Genomic DNA, 19,323 nt, shown 5'->3' on the forward strand with positions numbered 1-19,323 from the left:
GAGTTTCATGTCAAATCTGCTGCGTTTTGAGGGTATGAACTGTACCCAACTTAGTCGTCCTCTCCAGAGGAGAAGGTATTCATCAACACAAACATTTTGTTCAAGAGTATAGATGGAGGAAAATTTGTTTAGGAGATGGTCAAGGATTGGCTGTATTTTGTACAGTTTCCTATTGTGCATCTGAGGATCAAACTTGGAATTATCTGCAAAAGTGAAGGAATTTCAAAAGCAGGTAGAATATTTTTCTCAGAAATAATTTTGGAGAAATATGGCATAGCTATACTTTCACGTTTTGTGAAGTAGAGACGGTTTTTCTGTGTTTTGAACAACACCCTGTAGAAGAAGATGTCCAAGGAGAGTTTTCATTTCAGCAGCATTTGTGTCTATCCAGCTTCTCGCTTGGGATCATCGCTTGAGGTTACAGTTAGCAGCTAAAAATTGGCTAGCATACAAGTTAGTCTGCTGAGCTAATAACTGGAATATATCATTATCTACGAATGTGCTGAAATATTTGTGATATTGTGTATGTTACTAAAATCTACATTTATCATATTAACCCCTGTAAAACCAAACCTTGGTCTTGGGGCACCATTCACAACGAACTGAGCCGGCTGAGTTACATTCTGAACTTCATCCGCGTCACTTGCTTTGTTTGGAACCACTTCACTTTCACTTTCAGGTTCACTTTCACTGTCTTCTTCTTCAGTATGTATCCACTCATCATCAGGTAAAGAAGATACCTCATCATCACTCTCTGCTTCTAAAACTGTCAAAATACCCGCACAATCAAGCCGATCCACTTTATGTTTGGAAACCATGCTTCGCGACATAAACGGCTGCGTGAGAGCTTCGTGCAAGGCGCCAATACAAATATATTTTAAGAAGTTGTGACAGCTCTATAAAACAATACACAGTGTGATCTCGTGGAAAACGTATCAAATAATACGATAGATTCCATAGTGACATCATATGCCTTCACTCTCAAGATAAATATGTGATCAATTTTAGATCGACTAATGCCGTCATACTCACCGTAGAAGGTTAGCGTGAAAACGTCTAAAGACGTCATACCCATTTAACCCATATGCATTCACCTGCCCTGTGTACTGACATTGCCAGGAATACGCCAACTTTTTAGTGTGTAACCTTGGTGTTGCAATCTTTCGGTTAAAACAGTGTAGTGGGTGATCAACTGCACGTATTATCACGGGACCTGTTTTATATTATTTGAAATTCCACGCTATTGCTCATGACACAAAAAACAGAACAATACAGAAATATAACACACAAAAAATCCAGGTGCAACTTTCTAAGAGGATTGGAAGTATCAGCTACCTCATTGTTAACCAGATGTAAATATTTGCTCAGTTCGAGAAATCTGCCACGAGGCATGACAGTTCTAAAATAGGGTGTATCAACACTTACATCTTTGCACCAGCAACTATGAATTGTTGGTTTTTGTACCAGTCCCATTTCATTTGAGTTCGTCTGAGAAAAGTTGGGATCAGCACTGGCATACTTATTTAGTTTTGACTGCTTTGAGCTGTACAATGTTGTCATCTAAGTACTTCCTGCAAATGAAATCCCTACTTACATTTCTACATATACCACTACCAGGATTCACTTCATTTGCTCCAGAAAAGTTGTGAATAATTGGAGAATTCTCTCCAGGAGCCCAATTCCATTGAACAGGTTGCTCATCATTTTCACTAAAATCACTTTCACTCTCGCTTGAATCATTCGATATAAAATGCACAGGATCACTAATAACTTCTTCCTCACTATCACTGCTGAAATCAGAGCCTAAAACATCAAGTAAGCCTTGAATTTTGCTATTACTGAGCATATCGCGCAAGCAAGCAACTTCCTTCTCAGCCATCTTGTCAACAACAGAATACCAATTTCTTGATCGATATTTTAATCAATTCTCTTTGTCAAAGAAGCATACCAGAGCACTCTGGTGACACTTTGAGACACCAAGAACAGTTTTCAAGTACATATGTTTCCAGAAAAAGCCAACAGATGTCACAAACGTCTCCAATATGCGACCTTGCACCCCGGCGTATCAGGTCGCTTGTGGAGTCAGGGCCCAACCGCTCGAGCGTATATCAGTCCGGTTACGGGTGCATAGGAATTAAGGGGTTAAATCGGTTAATGGCTAGGAGGGAACATCTTTCTCGGTACTGTTTCATTTAGTTGAATGGAACATGTAATATTAAAATCCAGTTGTCAGGTGTGTATGGCTAGATTGGATGTGCTGCATGTCTGTAAATATTGAAAATTTATGTAAGAAATTGGACTACGTAAGGCTAAGGTAGGAGAGATGTGTTAGGTAATATACTTACTCGCTCTAGTTTGTGCGAATCTTCTGATTACCACGTTAGAGTCACATTGTTAATTGTCATCTGTGGAGATTTGCTGTGTTGTAAGAGGCCTTGAGTGAGGAGAGGGGAGGGTGCGGTAAGCAAGCTTGGAGTTGGAGCTTGAAGTAGTGGTGGGGGTTGATGTATGTTGTTTAGGCTGGATACCTTTTTAAGAAATGTGTTGGCAATTAATGGAATAATGAAATCAAATAAAGATATTTGTTTTTCAGTTTACCTACTCATTTAGATTATGATTTGGATTGGTGTACTGATTGACTTGAATGGAAAATTCCTTGAAATGTTGAGCAGAGTGTCTTTTTGTAAAATTCTTAAGATGTGTAAATCTTGTTTTATCTTGTTGAAATTGTGCTTGAGGTCTGTCATATGCTGGCCCATAGCCAAAAACCTATTGTGTTTGATAGCGTCGGTATGTTCAGCATAATGTGTAGCAAAGTTTCTTCCTGTCTGTCGCATGTAACTCGCTTTACATTCTTTACATTCCAGTCTGTAGATTCCTGGGTTGTGAAATTTATAAGTGGGATTAATTGTATTAGAATTATGAAAAAGTTTTAAATGGTATTTTAACATTTTTTCTTGAACAAGTTAGTTATGTGGTGGATATTGTTGTGGTTGAAAATAAAGACTGAAAATACATTTTTGTTATTTGATTTCTCGACTAATTTTTATTTTTGTTTATTTTTTACTGTAGATAATTACTTGTTGATGAAGTCTTTGTTGAAGCCATTTTTGTTTGCTATAGATCTAACAGTGTTTATTTCTTTGTGTAGATTATATTTTGATACTGGTATGTTATGTGCTCTATAAATCATGCTATAATACGCTGCTCATTTTTGAGATGCAGGATGTATGGAATCTTGTCTTATGGTATTTGCTGTTTGTGTAGGTTTCCCATAGATGTTGTATTCTAAATGGTCATTTATTCTGGTAACTGATAAACCCAAGTAGTTGAGTGATTGATTAATTTCCGTCTCTACTGTGAACTTAATGTGTGGATCCAATGTATTTAGTTTCTCTAATATTTGGTTGCTGTTAGTGAGACGTGTGTCTAGAATTATGAACACGTCATCCACATATCTCGTCCAGTAATAGATGTTATCAATTTTGTTGATCTTAGTGTGCTCAAAATGGTCTGGGTATATTTCAGCTAATATACCAGATACTGACAAACCCATTGTCAATCCTTTTTGTAGGTAGATGTTGTCATTAAATTTGAAATAATAATTATTGAGAATGAACTGGAGAATAGTAATAAACTCACCAATTTCATTTCTGCTAAGTTGACCATGTGATTTGAGATTGTTCTCTGTTAGTGAAATAGTATCTTTAGTTGGTATACCTGGGCACATTTTCTTAATGTGTTATTGAAAAATTCTAATCTGTTTTTAATGGTTTTATTAGCCTTAAAAATGTAGTATTTTTTCAGGAATGTATGTACAAATTGTGCTATTTTGTATGTGGGACTGGATCTGCAGTTTATAATAGCTCTAATGGGTGTGTTGTCTTTATGAATTTTAGGAAATGCTTATGCTGTAGGGATTTTTGGATTCATAGTTATCATTTTATTGGGTTCTTGATCACTTAGTAGAAAGCTGATATTTTTTACAAGCGTTTTTCATTTGTTTTAGATTTTAACAGTTGGGTCTTTTTAAATGGTTATGAACATATCATTGTTAAAAAATTGCATGGTCTTATTAATGTAGTCTAATTTGTCCATAATTGCTGTCGTATTGCCTTTATCGGCCTTGGTTATAATTAGGGTGTTAGTTTTTATTTTATTTTTGAGGTTTGTTATTTGTTGCTTGCTGGAGTTACTAATGGCATTGCTATTATGATTACCGTTTGTTCGATTTTCAGAATTTTTATGTAGTGAGGTAGTTTCCTTTTAACTTCAACTCTAACCTCATCCTGTTGTTCAGTAGGTGATTTATTTATCACTGCTTCTGTTTCAATCAATCAATCAATCAATCAATCAATCAATCAATCAATCAATCAATCAATCATCTGCATTTAGAGCTATCGCCCTATTGGCAGATTCACTATCAATTGTTTACCTGGCTTTTTGTTAAATGTATTCAAAGAAATATTTGTAAGCTGTGCAGAGAACACCTGTGTTAGAATATCTGCAAGAGTAAAAGAAAAGGAGACACCATGGTGGAGACAGTAAAGGAAGTTGTGAAAGAAAATAAGAAAGCAAGCAAGAATGGAACAGAGATAAAAAGGAACAATGTAAAAGGAAGTATCAAGAAATTAAAAAGAGATGTAAAAAATTTAGTAACTGAAGAAGAGGATAGCTGGGAGATATTCACAAGAGAGATACAAGAGGATGTAGAGGGGAGCAAAACAGTGTTACATGGGCTTGTAAGAAGCAAGAGAAAGATTATGCACAAAGATGAGGAACATATCATTGTGTTGTGAGTTACTAACACAGCCAAAAGAGAGAAAGAAAACCTACTATAACAAATTGACAAAACAAATAAAACAAATCTTTTTAAGTTTGTAGGCTACTATTTTAATGCCATCACATAAGCACAGACTTGTTTCATCATCCATTAATATAACAAACTGACAAGACTTTAAGTGTATACTTTTAGAAATATTTTTAGGCATAGGCTAATTAGTTTTTAAGATATCTTATAGTTATATGGCTGAAGATGGCCCAAAATGTAGGGCCAAAACTCGCTCGCCAAGGATGCGCGTTAGTGAGTCTTCTTTCAGATTCGGTTATCTTGGAGAACAGACATGATCCGGGATCACTCTCTCTCAAGTAGGGAGTTCCAGCGTTCCTTGGGGAAGCACTTGCTTTTGTCTTTAAATCATGGTAATGTAACTTAACTTTAAGTGCAGGCATTTTCCCCGCTGAGCTCTATTCACCATATATTCAAATTAAAGTGTCAAGGGAGTGATTTGCAAATTACTGCCATTCCATCTTTGTGGTTGAGGTCTTTTAAACCAGTATCATCTGTGAAGTTGTTTCCCTTCGCCCTTCTACTTTATTTCTTTTTTGTTTAAAAAAATGTAAACTTGAATATTTAACTTTGCTAACATTGGTTTTTAAAATGTAGATTTTAATCATAATCATTTTTCAATTTTAAATGTAGTTATGGGATGAGCTCACTGTAAAACAAATGTTAAACATCTAAGTAGGGTTTCTGATAATTTGCAAGGACCACATAATTTTTATCCTTTTAAGATGTAACTTGTACCGGTAATCAACCTACTTACCTTTGTTATTTGGCATATTTGTAGGTTAAGTGAGACACATACAGAGTTTGTTCTAGGACTATGTAAGTTTTATTTTATCTGTTGATCTTTGTTTTAATCCTTTTAGTTATCTTGGTTAATTTTACACAGTTCTTTATTTTAAAATTTGGTATATTACAGAAAAAAATTGTTCACTTAGCTAATTTCTTTTCTTGAAGTTCAGTTCACAAAAGTCCTTCAATTCATGCCTCATGTCGTTTGATTTGACCTCATGTAATTATTTGTTTTTAATTTGTTTAAATTGCCGCCACATTCCAACAGCGCTGTTGTCTATTCAGAAATTGCTGAACTTTCTTATATTGTGAAAGTTTTATCTTTTGGGACCAGATGTCCCTAGCATCAATTTTCTAGTGCTACCTGGTGTTCAGAAACTCTAACTACCAACGAGAATGTTTGTTTAATCAATGTTCAGTTCTTCATTTGGCTTATTGGAGTTATTGACACTGTGATTAAATTGATCTGCCAATGATACGGCTTAATATCAAAATATTATCAGCCTATTAAATTTGATTTTACTTCATTTATTCTAGAACTCTCTGTCAGCTCCCTGTAAAAGAGGTGTACCTTTTGAATCAAGTGTCTTGCAGCAGTATATTATTGAGTATTCTACGTGAGCAAGAAGATCTCCTTCGGGAGATTGATGGAGCAGGGGGTAGCATGAAAAGGCGGCAATGAACAAAGGTATGGCAGAATTTTAATGATGTGAACTTTGTGAATCTTGCTGCGTGTGAAGATAGGTAAGATTCCAATGTTCATGTAACTGTTAGGTCGTCTGGTGTTTCTTTGACTTTAATGTAGGGCTTTCTGTTTCAACTTTAATTAAATGTAAGTTTATCTGGGCAGTCTTCAAACTTCAAAATTTCTCCCCTAATGGGGATTTTGTAAAATTTGAGGATGCACGAGTGTTTACCCTCATTTCCCTTCTTCTAATTTCATTTTGGGTGAGTAAGTTTTTCAATTTTCAAAATTTATTATCATCTTTTTGGCCTCTTAATTTTTCTTCACTTAATCACCTTGTAGTATGGCTTAGCCCCTGTATCATTGGGCCTTATGTCCAACTAGGTGTTTTCTGTTGGACCTTAACTTTGGAGTGCTTCGGGTTAGAGCCTCCATTCTCATTTTGTTCTCGGCCTTTCAAGTGTAACCTTTCTTTCTTTCTCTCTCTCTCTCTCTCTCTCTCTCTCTCTCTTTTCTAGCCTTATGCCTCTGAATACTTACAGCTCTTTTGATTATTTTTCTTGTTAGATAAGGGTAGTGAAGGTATTGACTGATTACCTAATGAAAACATGGGTATTTTCTGCTTCAAGTGTCTGTGGTATCAGACAACTGCTATTAATGTGGACTACTGGCCCAATAAGGCATTTGTAAAATTTATTGTACAGTGGACTCCAGGGTTCAAGACCTGTTTGATGGAAAGTTGTAATAGAAGCTTCTTTCTCTGTTCTCTATTGACTCTGCCTTCAAATTATGTACAGGCTAGCCTTTTTTTCTGCAAGTGTAAATTTATGAGACCTATGGATCAGAATGTATGACTATTATGAAAAGGGATTTCTCCTCCCCAAAATTGTAAGGTTTCTGAGTTTAAGAGCTCCTCTATGTAAAGTTTTCTGAGCTTATGAGCTCCTCTTGTGTAAATATCAGAACTTCTAAGCTCTTAAGGTGATACTTTCCTTTGGTTATACAGTTGTTGCTGTTGTTGAACAATATCAATCCATAGGAAAAGAAGGGAATACAGTTTTTCATTGATTTTTGTTAGCAGTACTTAAAGTTGGTTTACGCTTTGTCCAGCTATTCACCCTCATGCTTCTTTTTCTGGACCATGTAAATAATCTTAACAGAATTAATAATTTTTATTTTAAATGTTGCTGTTAACTGCTCATGGTTACAATAAATTCTATTATTCTGCCACTTATTCCATTTACTTCTTTTAAACCATCACTATTTCCACTCCTTCCTTCCTTCCTTCCTTCCTTCCTTCCTTCCTTCCTTCCTTCCTTCCTCATCTCCTATCCAGTTTAACTTAAAACCTCATCTCAGTTCATTCCTGCCTTCTCCTTTCCATCTTGTTTCTACCAATCAGAGCATCACATCTATTATCTTCCCTCTTTAACTGTCAGTGTTCTATATTTTGTGTTCCAATCCTCAGTCTTGGAACACTTCTTTTTTATATTTCCCAATCCAGGTGTTACTTCTTTTCATCATTCCCTGGTTTAGCTTCAGGCTCCAAGGAGTCATCATTTGTTCCAAACATATGAGAGGAACTGGTCACAGTCTGTGTTTTTCTAATCATTCCGAGGCTCTGTTTCCTTTTGAAAGCACATTTTTCTCCCTTTCTGCTGATTCACTAGGCCTCTCATAGTCAAAGGTTTTCTCTTAGGGTGAACTACCTTAGCCTTTAATAGTCCTTCATCTCCAAGCCAGGAGATGCATTTTATACCTATTGCCAGGTGTTGAATAAGGCCGTTCCTTTGGAGTACAGATACGTTTTGCAGTCACTTCAGTAAAGTACAGATGCCTCTAGGTCAGGGTCGGCCAACTGGCTGGCGTGTGATGTAAGAGAGACCGTTTGACGTCGGAGAGACCATGTGACGTAACAGCGCAGAAGGTGGGGAGCCGCTGTCGTAGACTGGAGACGAAGAGACAGCCTCGCTTTGTAGTAAACACGTGAAGTGCCATACATGCTGGTGGCTACGGCTTTTAAAGACACTTTTCATAAAAAGCCACACAAATCCTTCTTATTCAAAAATTTATCTCTAGTTCTCTATCACACTGTAAATCTAATAACTCTAACTGTAGGTCTAGATCAACGTTATCTGCAACAACTGAAAATGGCGTGGTTAAAAATTGAATATAAGTTTCCAGACACTCCAAAGTGTTAAATCTAGGATCAAATTCCGATTTAAAAGTTTTTTTAATGATTTTGACATATCTATCAATATCCTCAGCCGTATGGTGTTAGTGGTACAGTACAGTACATAAGTATGGACGAAGCGGGCACATCACGGTGCGAGAAGCTATCCACGCCTCCGATCTTTTTATCTATATGGGAAGATCTATATTTATTTGTTAAAAATGATAGGATTGCTACAGCTAGTTTGTAGAAAAGAGCTACAGTATGTAAAAATATATAATTTACAACGCCACTACTGTTTGTATCACGCTGCAGATTATGATCAGTATCAAGGCGAGGAAAGGGTACGTGTAATTACAGAACTAAAAGGTAAATTAAATAACCATGTCGAGCATTCGATCAGTGAGTCAGCAGTTCGACTGAGTTATAAAATTTCATATTTAATTGCAAAGAAACTTAAACCGTTCAGTGGTGGTGAATTCGTAAAGGAATGTTTAATTCTAGCAGGTGAGGAGTTTTGTCATTCAAGAGTTCGAAGCTACCAGCTTGTCTGTGCACACAGTGTCGACAAAAATTCAAGACCTATCTGATGATGTCCACCTACAATTATTAGAACTGACATAAAGCTTCTGGGCATACACCTTAGCAATTGACGAGGGCACAGATACTTCTGACACGGCCCAGCTAGCCGTTTTCATACGAGGGGTTGACAAAAACTTTACAATTTGGGAGGAAATACTGGATTTAGTGCCTATGAAAAATACCACGAAAGGCATCGAGATTTTCAACTGCATTGTAAGTGTTGTTGAAAATGCTTCTTTGCCATGGAACAAACTAGTTTCAATACCTTCTATGGTAGGGCACAATTCTGGAGTAGTTGGGCTCATAATGTTTTTTAAAAAATGGTTTCCCCGATTGCATAGGTTTGCAGTGAGAATGTTGAGTATATTCGGTTCCACGTATGCCTGTGAATGAATCTTTTCTATTTTAAATCACCAAACCAAAACACTGAAGCCAGTTGTCAGACCACGATTTGAAGTGTGCTCTTAAACTTAGTGTTTCCTCAAACATTAACATTAAATTATTGGTACATCGATGATGACTTAGTGTTTGAGGACGAGTTACCTATTCGTCAACATGTCCAACGAAGTTTACCCATAATTAGTATTAGCATTGGGGGATTCCAAGTATCATCATTAGTGGACTCAGGAGCGCAAGTGTCCCTAATTTCTGACAAACTGATAACATTGATTAAGGATAAATGTGATCTTCTGATTTTGCCCGTTGCACAAGTGAAGATCAAGGGCATTATTCCTGACCGGAATATCAAATGCAAGCAGCAAGTATTCCTTGAGTTCACCATTCATGAGGAAGTGTGTGAACATGTCTTTCTGATAATTTCGCCTATGAAATTCAACCTTATTTTGGGTTCAGACTTTTTGTCTAAATATAAGGCTACAATTGACTACTCTGCCAACACCATTCATCTATGTAGGATTGGATCTGTAGAGTTGCAGCTGGTGGATGGTGAAGATTTTTGGCTTCAAGGGATTGATTTACCCTGTACACAAGTCGATGGTGTGATTAGCGATGCCGCCCCAGTCGACCAGATACTGAAAGAAGAGGGTGATCCCGAGGAAGAAGAGGGACCCGTGTCAGAAGAAGAAGGAGATCCCAATGAAGAGGGACCCATTGATGAAATTTTAAATGACAAAGGGCCCGATTTTCTCACCTACATCTCCAGGGTAACTGAAGCCCCAGATTACCACCCTGACATAGCACCGGCAGAGGAAGAAATCTATCAGGCTTATCCGGACCTCTTTGATGAGAAGCCCGGAGAAATTAAGAATTTTAAACACCACTTCAACGTCAAGGATGCTTCGCCTTATAAACGCAAACCATATCCAGTGCCCGAGAAGTACATCGATGAAACCAGGACACTGATTCGTCAGATGGAGGCTGACGGAATTATCTCAAAATGCGTTACGCCCTATATTAATCCACTTACCATAGTAAGGAAACCCGATGGTAATCTACGTTTGTGTTTGGACGCTCGTGCCTTGAATGACCAACTGGTCCTCGAATATGACCACCCTACTCCACTTAAAGATGTCATTAAGCGATTTTATGGAAAGAAATATTTTTCAGGATTTCTAGATCTTTGGACAACGGTGCTCACGAGATCACAAGATTAGATGGCAACCTTGAAGGCATCTACAATGCTTCCAATCTCAAAAAAATACTTTGAATAAGGTTAACTAAAGAAAATCCTCATCGTATTTTCTTTTCCCTGAGAGGGAGGGATATGTACCGGTTACAACCCGTACACGAGTATTTTTTGAGTATAAATTACATTTAATTATCACGCGTGATGTTCTGAGCACGCCTGGTTTGTTTACCGTCAGCGGGGCAAGCAAGTGAGTGAAGGACAGCTGTGAGCTGTGATGTAGCCACAGGGGCTAGCTAGACCGCCCGCCCGTCACACCACGTGTTCCCAGCCTGGACTCGTATATTCTAGACTCCACGTCACATCTTCTGGATTGTTCGACGGGGAAAATTTTGTAACTCCCGTAATAATTATGCTAGCGGCTTGAGCGATATGTCATCTTGTTTGGGATCACCTGAACGTCGCAATGCTCAAGTTTCAAGTAAATCCATCAAGGGATTCAGGAGATATTTAGTCAAGCCGCATTGTGACGTAGACGTCCCGGATCGAATAAAAGGAGGGCCCACTGTAGCCTGTTCACTCAGTTACAGCTGAGTAGTCAGCGTGGACACTCTCGCTGCTACTATCGTCATGTAGTGACAGTCCCGACGAGGAACTCTGTAATTTTCTAAGTATACATAAAGTGAACTTGTATTTTTTTCGAGTGTGGGAGAACGAATTCTTCCAAGTATTCTCAAGTGGACTTGCAATATTTCGAGTGTTAAAGAACATTTTCTAAGTCTTCATAATTGAACTTACAATATTTACGGGTGTTCGAGACTGAAATTTTTCCAATTATTCATGAAATGGACTTGTATTATTTACGTGTGCTAAATTCATAATTGGACTTGTATTATTTACGTGTGTTAAAGAACGAATTCTTCATAAATTGAACCTGCAATATTTGCGAGTGTTAAGAGACTCATTCCTCTAATAAACAGTGATTTATAACCTTTGCTAGTGATGATCTCTGAATGTGCTTTAAGTTCCTGTAAGCATAAATTTGTGATTTTGCTGGTACTGGATCAAAGACTTATAAACTTTGCCGGTGATGAACTCTAACTTCATTCAACGTCTTTAAAACATAAATTTAGGATTTCACCTGTGTTTATTCAAAGACTTATAAATTTTGCCAGTGATAGACTGTAAATTTATTCATGTGGATGGACTTGTGTTTTTCGTCCATATTCACTCAAAGACTTGTACATTCGCCAGTGTTGATTCAAAGACTTACAAATTTTGCCAGTGATAGACTGTAAATTTATTCATGTGGATGGACTTGTGTTTTTCGTACATGTTCACTCAAAGACTTGTACATTCGACAGTGTTGATTCAAAACTTTATAAATTTCGTCAGTGATGAACTTTAAATCTATTCAGATTTTCATGTGGATGGACTTATGTTTTTCGTCCGTGTTCATTCAAAGACTTGTACCTTCGCCAGTGGTGAACTTAAAATTTGGTCATAGTTTCATGAGAAGGGACTTGTGTTATTTTTGCCAGTATTTATTCAGAGACAAAGACTTTTGCTAGTGGTGAACTTTGAAAGTATTCATAATCCTCGTATACAGAGACATATCATTTTACGAGTGTTAAATTTTGAAAGTCTTGATGAATAATAACCAGTGACTTCACTAATAGGTTAATCACCCAAGGTTTTTATAAACTCAGATTTATCAGTACTGCGAGTGACCTTGGAGACATCAACCCTCTCAGTCACATTGGACTGAGGTAGCAAATGATTATCTGCAACATCACCAGGATCATCGGGGTTCAACCTGGGCCTCGAAAGTTTGAGGCATCTCTACCTTCTACCAACCCAGACAGACCAGCCGCTTCTGTACGGAGTTCCTGGAATCTTCTGGAGCGTGATCCAACCTGCTCGGCTTGGTGAACTGGAGAATCTGAGCCATATTATAGGACTATGTGGAAGACAACTTATATCTACCTGGAGGTGATGTGCAATTTCATGTCTTATATGAATAAACTCATGTTCAGTCAAAGTCAAAGTTTTCTTGTAGATAGGACCCTACCTCCTGTACCGAGCCCTAGCTACTAGTCACCAGTTTTTGCCCTGAGAACTATTTTTTGCCCTGAGAACTATATACTTGCTTACTTTAAAATATAATCTGAGAGTCGGGCTCTTTTACCGGTACTGTGTGTGTGTGTGTTCTTTTTTTTTTTTTTTTCTTCAGCCCAAAGGCTGGTTTGATCCTCCACAGTTCCACTGAAAGCCATCAACAGATAGCCTAGGCGTCACTGAAGAGGCATACTAGGGAAATGAGAAGTGAGGTACTTTCCCGTTGCTTTCCTCACCGAGCCAGTAGTTGCTACTGCATATCAGCCTGTCAAGCCCACTGAAATGCATGCATCAACTGACCCTACGAGCAACATTTTCACACCATTCATAGCAGGAACTTGTTGCATAACGAATGTTATTACTAGCATCGCTCATACCTTGGTCACTTCCATATTGTCAAAGCCAAGGATGAGACTGAGACAGGTCAATGAAAGTAACAAATTGCTCTAGCCCATACCAGATGACATAGTGCAGTGTAAACACGACATCTCACCAGCAGGGGCCTGTCAAAGTAATATGATTATATTTCAATGGATTCAAATGGAAAGTAAAATTTGCTTTTATGAGCTTTCAAAATTTGTTTGGAAAAATAACTGTAGTTTACAGTAATTGTAAAATAAATTAAGCTTAACAACTTACAAAAACCTCATTAACAATGTTTGTTAATAACATTTCATAAATATTTCATTTTTCATGTTAACAGATGTGGTTTGCTAAATAGTTTCTTGATACTTATTATTTTCTACTGTTGTAGTCTCATTTGTTAATTTGCATACCTCAAGGTTTACGGATCGGAAACCCCTTGTCAGGTGTATCCGGAATTCCAGTCGATCAGGATAATTAGCAAACCAAAGCTGAAAGTAATATTAAGTTACAAATTATTAGTATAGGAAAAATCCACTCCAATCAATTTTGTCAAAATTATATTTATAAAAGTAACAAAAAATTAAAAATTAAAATGCACACGCAATGATCAAGTAGACAAAACATTTCAGTAAGCTATCAAGCAAAAGTCATTTGGCCTTTTACTTGATCGTCTCCCACAAGTACAACCCCTTGTCCACATCATGGGAGACGGGCAACGGCATGAAATAGAGAATTGCCTGTGGGGCTGATATACAGTGGGAACTTTGTGTGCCCTGTAACTGCTACGGTAACTATGAGGGCCATACAGGAATCCTGAGAAGTGATGACTAATAGGGTTCCAGCAAGCCGGTGATGGATTAAAAGTCATTTTAAAGAAAAAGGAACATTAAGCTGGACAGATCCATCAGAAGAAGACCTTGGTTGCATAGCCAACAGACTATGATCTGGAAAATTGAACATTATGACACTAACGAACAAAGTGGAGGAAATTGTACATGTGGTGGAGGAAAAGAAATTGGATATGCTAGGTTTGGCAGAGACAAGGTGGAGAGTAATGATGGGATATTCAATTCATTTTACTGAATCAATTAATTTGATTCTGTTCACGTTACTGAATCAATACAGTGATCCAATTCACGGCACATTAGAGTCTGGCAGCCACCTCTTTGCGTCAAATTTTGATGTTACAAAGCCTTTCCCACACAGTGACAACTCCATACAGAATAAGATGAAAAAATATCTGTACGCCCAATCAACAGTGATCTGCATTTAGAGCTGTCGCCCAGATGGGAGATTCCCTATCAATTGTTTGCCTAGTCTTTCTTAAATGATTTCAAAGAACATGGAAATTTCATTGTACGTACAGTAAATACACAATATAAAACAAATAAGTTCAAAATGAAATGTAGGAAAAAATAAGGCACTTGTGCAGTACTATACATGCTTGTTATATTACAGTACAAAACTTACATAGTTAATAATAACAATAATAATAATAATAATAAGAAGAAGAAGAAGAAGAAGAAGAAGAAGAAGAAGAAGAAGAAGAAGAAGAAGCAGAAGAAGCAGAAGAAGAAGAAGAAGAAGAAGACCTGACATAACTCAAATTTTATACACTAACTTATGGTTTTCCCTCAGTTCTCTGAAAGTCATAACTCTATTATATATACAGAATTAGATGTAAAAATACCTGTGTTTGCAATAAGTAGCCTACATATTGAATATAAATCAAATAAGTTGCTTTACCTCGCACCAACACACACAGGCCTTATGGTGACAATGGGCTTGGAGTGGAAAGGAAGCAGCCATGGCCTTAATTAAGGTACAACACCAGCATTTGCCTGGTGTGAAAATAGGAAACCATGGAAAACCATCTTAATGGCTGCCGACGGCAGGATTCGAATCCACCATTCCTTGAATGCAAGCTCATAGTTACGCAACCGTAACCACATGGCCAACTCGCTTGGTCATCTTTGAAAATGTGTCTCTTTCTATCAGCAGAGGATTTTTTAAATTGTCATATTTTGTATAGGCTGCTCAAGATGTAGAGTAGCCCTGTGGTTTTCTGATTCAACATCTTTTTATTTAAGTTATTGCGTAAGTCAGCTCACTTACCCACTGTCCTCGTACACCGGTGATCTCGTGATTCTATTATTGAAGTCTTGTGCAATGATGTGGCATACGAACTGAGAAAATATTGAGCGGTTCTTCCCAATATAAAACAGACAATTTTGAGCGGTTACGAGCATGACTCAGAGGCATAAGCTAGGCTAGATAGTTGAGTTGAATTAATTGTCGAATGTCGACTAAGTTATAATACTGATTCATTACACTAATAAATAGAAGAACCAAATAGCCTATCTATTTACTAGCTACTTACTTTGGAATTACGTTTTGACTACCTTTTTAACACTGCAAATAAATCCATATATTATTTACACCCCCTGTAAGAAGAAGACAGTGAATGAAATTGGGTATTATTTTCAAATGAGCTGAGAGTGAGAGCCCTTCTTAGCGTACGATTCTTTCAGTGTGCTATGGCTCTGTATGTCTCGCCCCAGCAGAAGTTTGGCTGCTCGCCAGTATGCAGTGTGCTGATAATGAACCGTGTGTGTGTGTGTGTGTGTGTTGTGTCTCACTGATCTGTGAGTGAGCCACTCAACACTGTCTGCTGCGAATCAACTGAATCGTGTGCCATGAACTCGCTGTTCCTGTGAATCGATTCACTCCGACACTTGAATTAATCTATGCACTGCTTCAAATCATACACTCAGTAGCCAACACTAGTGGAGAGGAGAAGTTAATAAATAAATAAGGAATGGATTCCAGCTGTACTGGAGTGGAAAGGAAGAATGAAGGGATAGTGGAATGGTAGCAGTAGTGAGAAAGGGACTGAAAATGGAAGTTAAAGGCATAAGTGAGTAAATTATGAAAATGAAAATATTTGTAATATTTGAAATACTTCAGGTGTATGCACCTCAGGTAGGCTGCACTCAACAAGAGAAGGAAGATTTTGGGGATTATTTGCAGAACCAGCTAAATGGCCAGCACATTATAGTTATGGGAGATTTAAATCCCCACATAGGTACGGACAGGATGGGCTATGAGAATGTGCTGGGACCTTAAGGTTGGGGAAAGAGGAATGAGAAAGGAAAGAAACTGCTGGAGTTTTGCAAGAGGAGTGGGTTGGTGGTTAAACTCATGGTTTAAGAAGAAGTAGAGCCACAAGATAACATGGTATAACAGGGATTGGTCACTGAAATCAGTTGTGGCGTATATGCTCTTTGTCTGTGAGATGAAGAGGAGCATCATAGATGTGAAGGTAATACCATCAGTGGCCTTAGAAAGTGATCACCGGCTGCTGATAATGAATTTTCGAATACTGAAAGAAAGAAAAGTACAGAAGACAAAGAAAAGTATGAAAATTGAAAGAGAAGAAAACCAAGGGAGAGTAACTGGAACTAATAAGGAAGGAAGACGAACCAAGGATAGGAGAGGAGGAATGGGAAACATTCAAGAGCACGTTGATAAAAGCTGCAAAAACAACATATGGAAGGACCTGTGGAAGGAATGGAAGAAGATATCATGGTGGAACGACAGAGTGAAAGAAGCAGTAGGGAAGAAAAACAAGGCCTTTTGGGTGTGGTTCCAACAAAGACCACCAGAGTGAAGAGAAGACTATAGATGATGGGGAAAGATAGATAAAGTTGATTAAAAAATATTGTATGGAATGTACGTTGTATGTTGGGTATTCAGTCCGAAGGCTGGTTTGATCCTCCACAGCTCCACCAACAGCTGTCATAGTTAGCCTAGGTGTCACTGAAGAGGCATACTACAGGAATGAGAAGTGAAGTAGTTTCCCATTGCTTTCCTCACTGGGCCAGAAGTTGGAATGGCAAGAAATAAAAAGAAGGTCAGGCAGAGTGAAGTGGAGAGAATAGAGGATAAAAATTGTAACCTAGTGGAGAAAAAGGAGGAAATTAAAATTATCTGGATGGAATACTTTGAGGACCTCCTGTATGTGGTTGGATCAAGTGAAGAAGAGTATCGTATTGAGGAAATTGATGACAAGCGTGAGGAGAAAATGGAAAAGTTCACCTGGATAGAATTGGAGGAAGCCATAAAGAGGATGAAACAGGGAAAACCATCAGGAGAGTATGAGTTAAGTGTGGAGAAGATAAGAGTTGCAGAGGAAGCGGGTACACAGTGGCTATACAGGATGATGCGGTTAGTGTGGAATGAGAAAAAAGTACCGGAAGATTGGAAGAAGTGTGTGATAGTACCCATCTTTAAGAAAGGAGACAGAAGAAAATATCAGAATTACCGTGTCACCCTGATGTGCCACTGTGTCAAGATCTATGAAAAAGTACTGGAAAAGTGAATAGAAAAGTCAGTGGAAAACAAATTCAGAGAAAAACAGTATTGACCTCATATTCACAGTGAGTAGCTACAAGATCGGCTCTAGGAGTATGGGGAAGATTTGGTGATGGCCTTCATGGACATAGAGAAGGCATATGACAGTGTCTGTAGAAACAAGATCTGGGAAGCTGCGAGAGCAAAAGCAGTAAATGAACAGAAAGTGACGAGGGTGAGAAATATGTGATGGAAGTGAAAGCTGTGTCAAAGTTGGAACTGAAGGAATTGGATGGTTTCAGTTAACAAATGCTCTAAAGCAAGGAAGTGCCCTCTCTCCTCTACTATTTATAGTGGTGATGGATGGATGGTATAATATGGAAGGTAGCAAGCACAGACCATTGGGGAGAGAAGAATGAAAGCAGTGCTGTTTGCAGATTATCTACTAATAGTGAGAGCAAAGTGCAGGAACAGCTAAATGTTCGGGAGGAAGTTGTGTCATCTTATGGAATGAAGTCTTGGGACCCAAAATGGTCAAATTTTGTCAAATGCTGGTAACATCACGAAACAAGAATTGAATGCACAATGGCATGACATTAGGAGGAGAGCACTTGAAAAGAGCTGAAAGCTTTAAATACCAGGAAAATGTAATTGAAGGAAATGGAGGAAGCAGGATGGAAATCAGTGAAAGAGGAAGGTGTGCAAATGGATTTCTTAAAAGAGTGTGGGAGGGCTGATACAGAGCAGAGATGTGCCACTGAGATGAGAGGTGTAAAGGAATTATCTACGAGACTTATTTTGTACCGGTGTTTGATGTATGGATCAGAAATGTGACTGATGAAGGAGAGGGACAAAAGTAGAATACAAGCTGTGGAAATGAAGTTTCAAAGGTGTCGAGAAGGTTTAATGAGAATGGACAGAATAAGGAATGAGAGAGTTTGGGAAATGGTAAATGAGGTACCCCTACAGGAAAAGATAGAAAAAACAAGGTTACAGTGATATGGACATGTTAAGAGAATGGGAGAAGAGAGGATACCAAGAAAGATGTTAGAAATGGAGCAGAAGGGATGGAGACCTGGAGGAAAACCAAGGCACAGATGGCGGAAAGGTGTAAAGAAGAGCATTGAGGCAAGAGGAGAGAACTGGATGACAGTGACAGAAAGGAAGTGGTGGATGGACAGAAAACAATGGAGAGGCTTACGTTTCAAGCAGACTCAACTTGTAGTTGGAAACTGTTCCAGATGATGATGACGACAATGATAATGATGATGACTTGATTAAATTTACTGGTATACAACACTTTTGAATTATTTCACTGGAAGTCTGTTTGATATTTAGCTCAAATTTGAATTCAAATAATTTTCACCCTAATAATAAGCTTCTTGGCAAGGCAGGGAAAAAATATCTTCAAAATGTTATAAATTTCTAAAGACAGAAATATATTATAATTGCATGTGTAATTGAAGAGCATTTGTCAGTTAATTTTTGGATTGATCTGTAAGAGGAGGATGGTTGTCCAGTTGTGCTTATTCTTACAACAATAATCACCATAGCCACCACCACCTCCTCTCTGTTAGAAAATACTAAAAAAAATGAACAAGTTTTAAAAATGGCTATATCAAAATGGTTTATATAATAAGACTATCAAGGAGGGAGCCTTGGATTTGGTTTCTGATTCTACCAAACACTTGAAGATTTTGATGTAATCTGTGAAACCAGTTGGGAGCCTATATTATCAGACAGTTTTTTATATACATAGGAGCATTTAATATATATATATGCCAACCCCCTAAAAACTCATTGAAATGAACAGCTTTTGTCAC

The 19,323-nt window shown here is 37.8% G+C and overlaps 1 protein-coding gene across 3 annotated transcripts in view; it reads right to left on the bottom strand.

Moving 5' to 3' along the window:
* The window catches only part of LOC136856782 (NADPH oxidase 4), a 287,464-nt gene that overhangs the window by 24,934 nt on the left and 243,207 nt on the right, over nt 1-19,323 (bottom strand). For all 3 annotated transcript variants that reach the window (XM_068224960.1, XM_067134888.2, XM_067134889.2), the window contains one exon: nt 13,558-13,635. In XM_068224960.1, coding sequence (XP_068081061.1) covers nt 13,558-13,635 — 78 coding nt within the window. The remainder of the gene's footprint in view (nt 1-13,557; nt 13,636-19,323) is intronic.

This window comes from Anabrus simplex, chromosome 1, assembly GCF_040414725.1.
Source record: "Anabrus simplex isolate iqAnaSimp1 chromosome 1, ASM4041472v1, whole genome shotgun sequence".
Taxonomy (NCBI): Eukaryota; Metazoa; Arthropoda; class Insecta; order Orthoptera; family Tettigoniidae; genus Anabrus; species Anabrus simplex.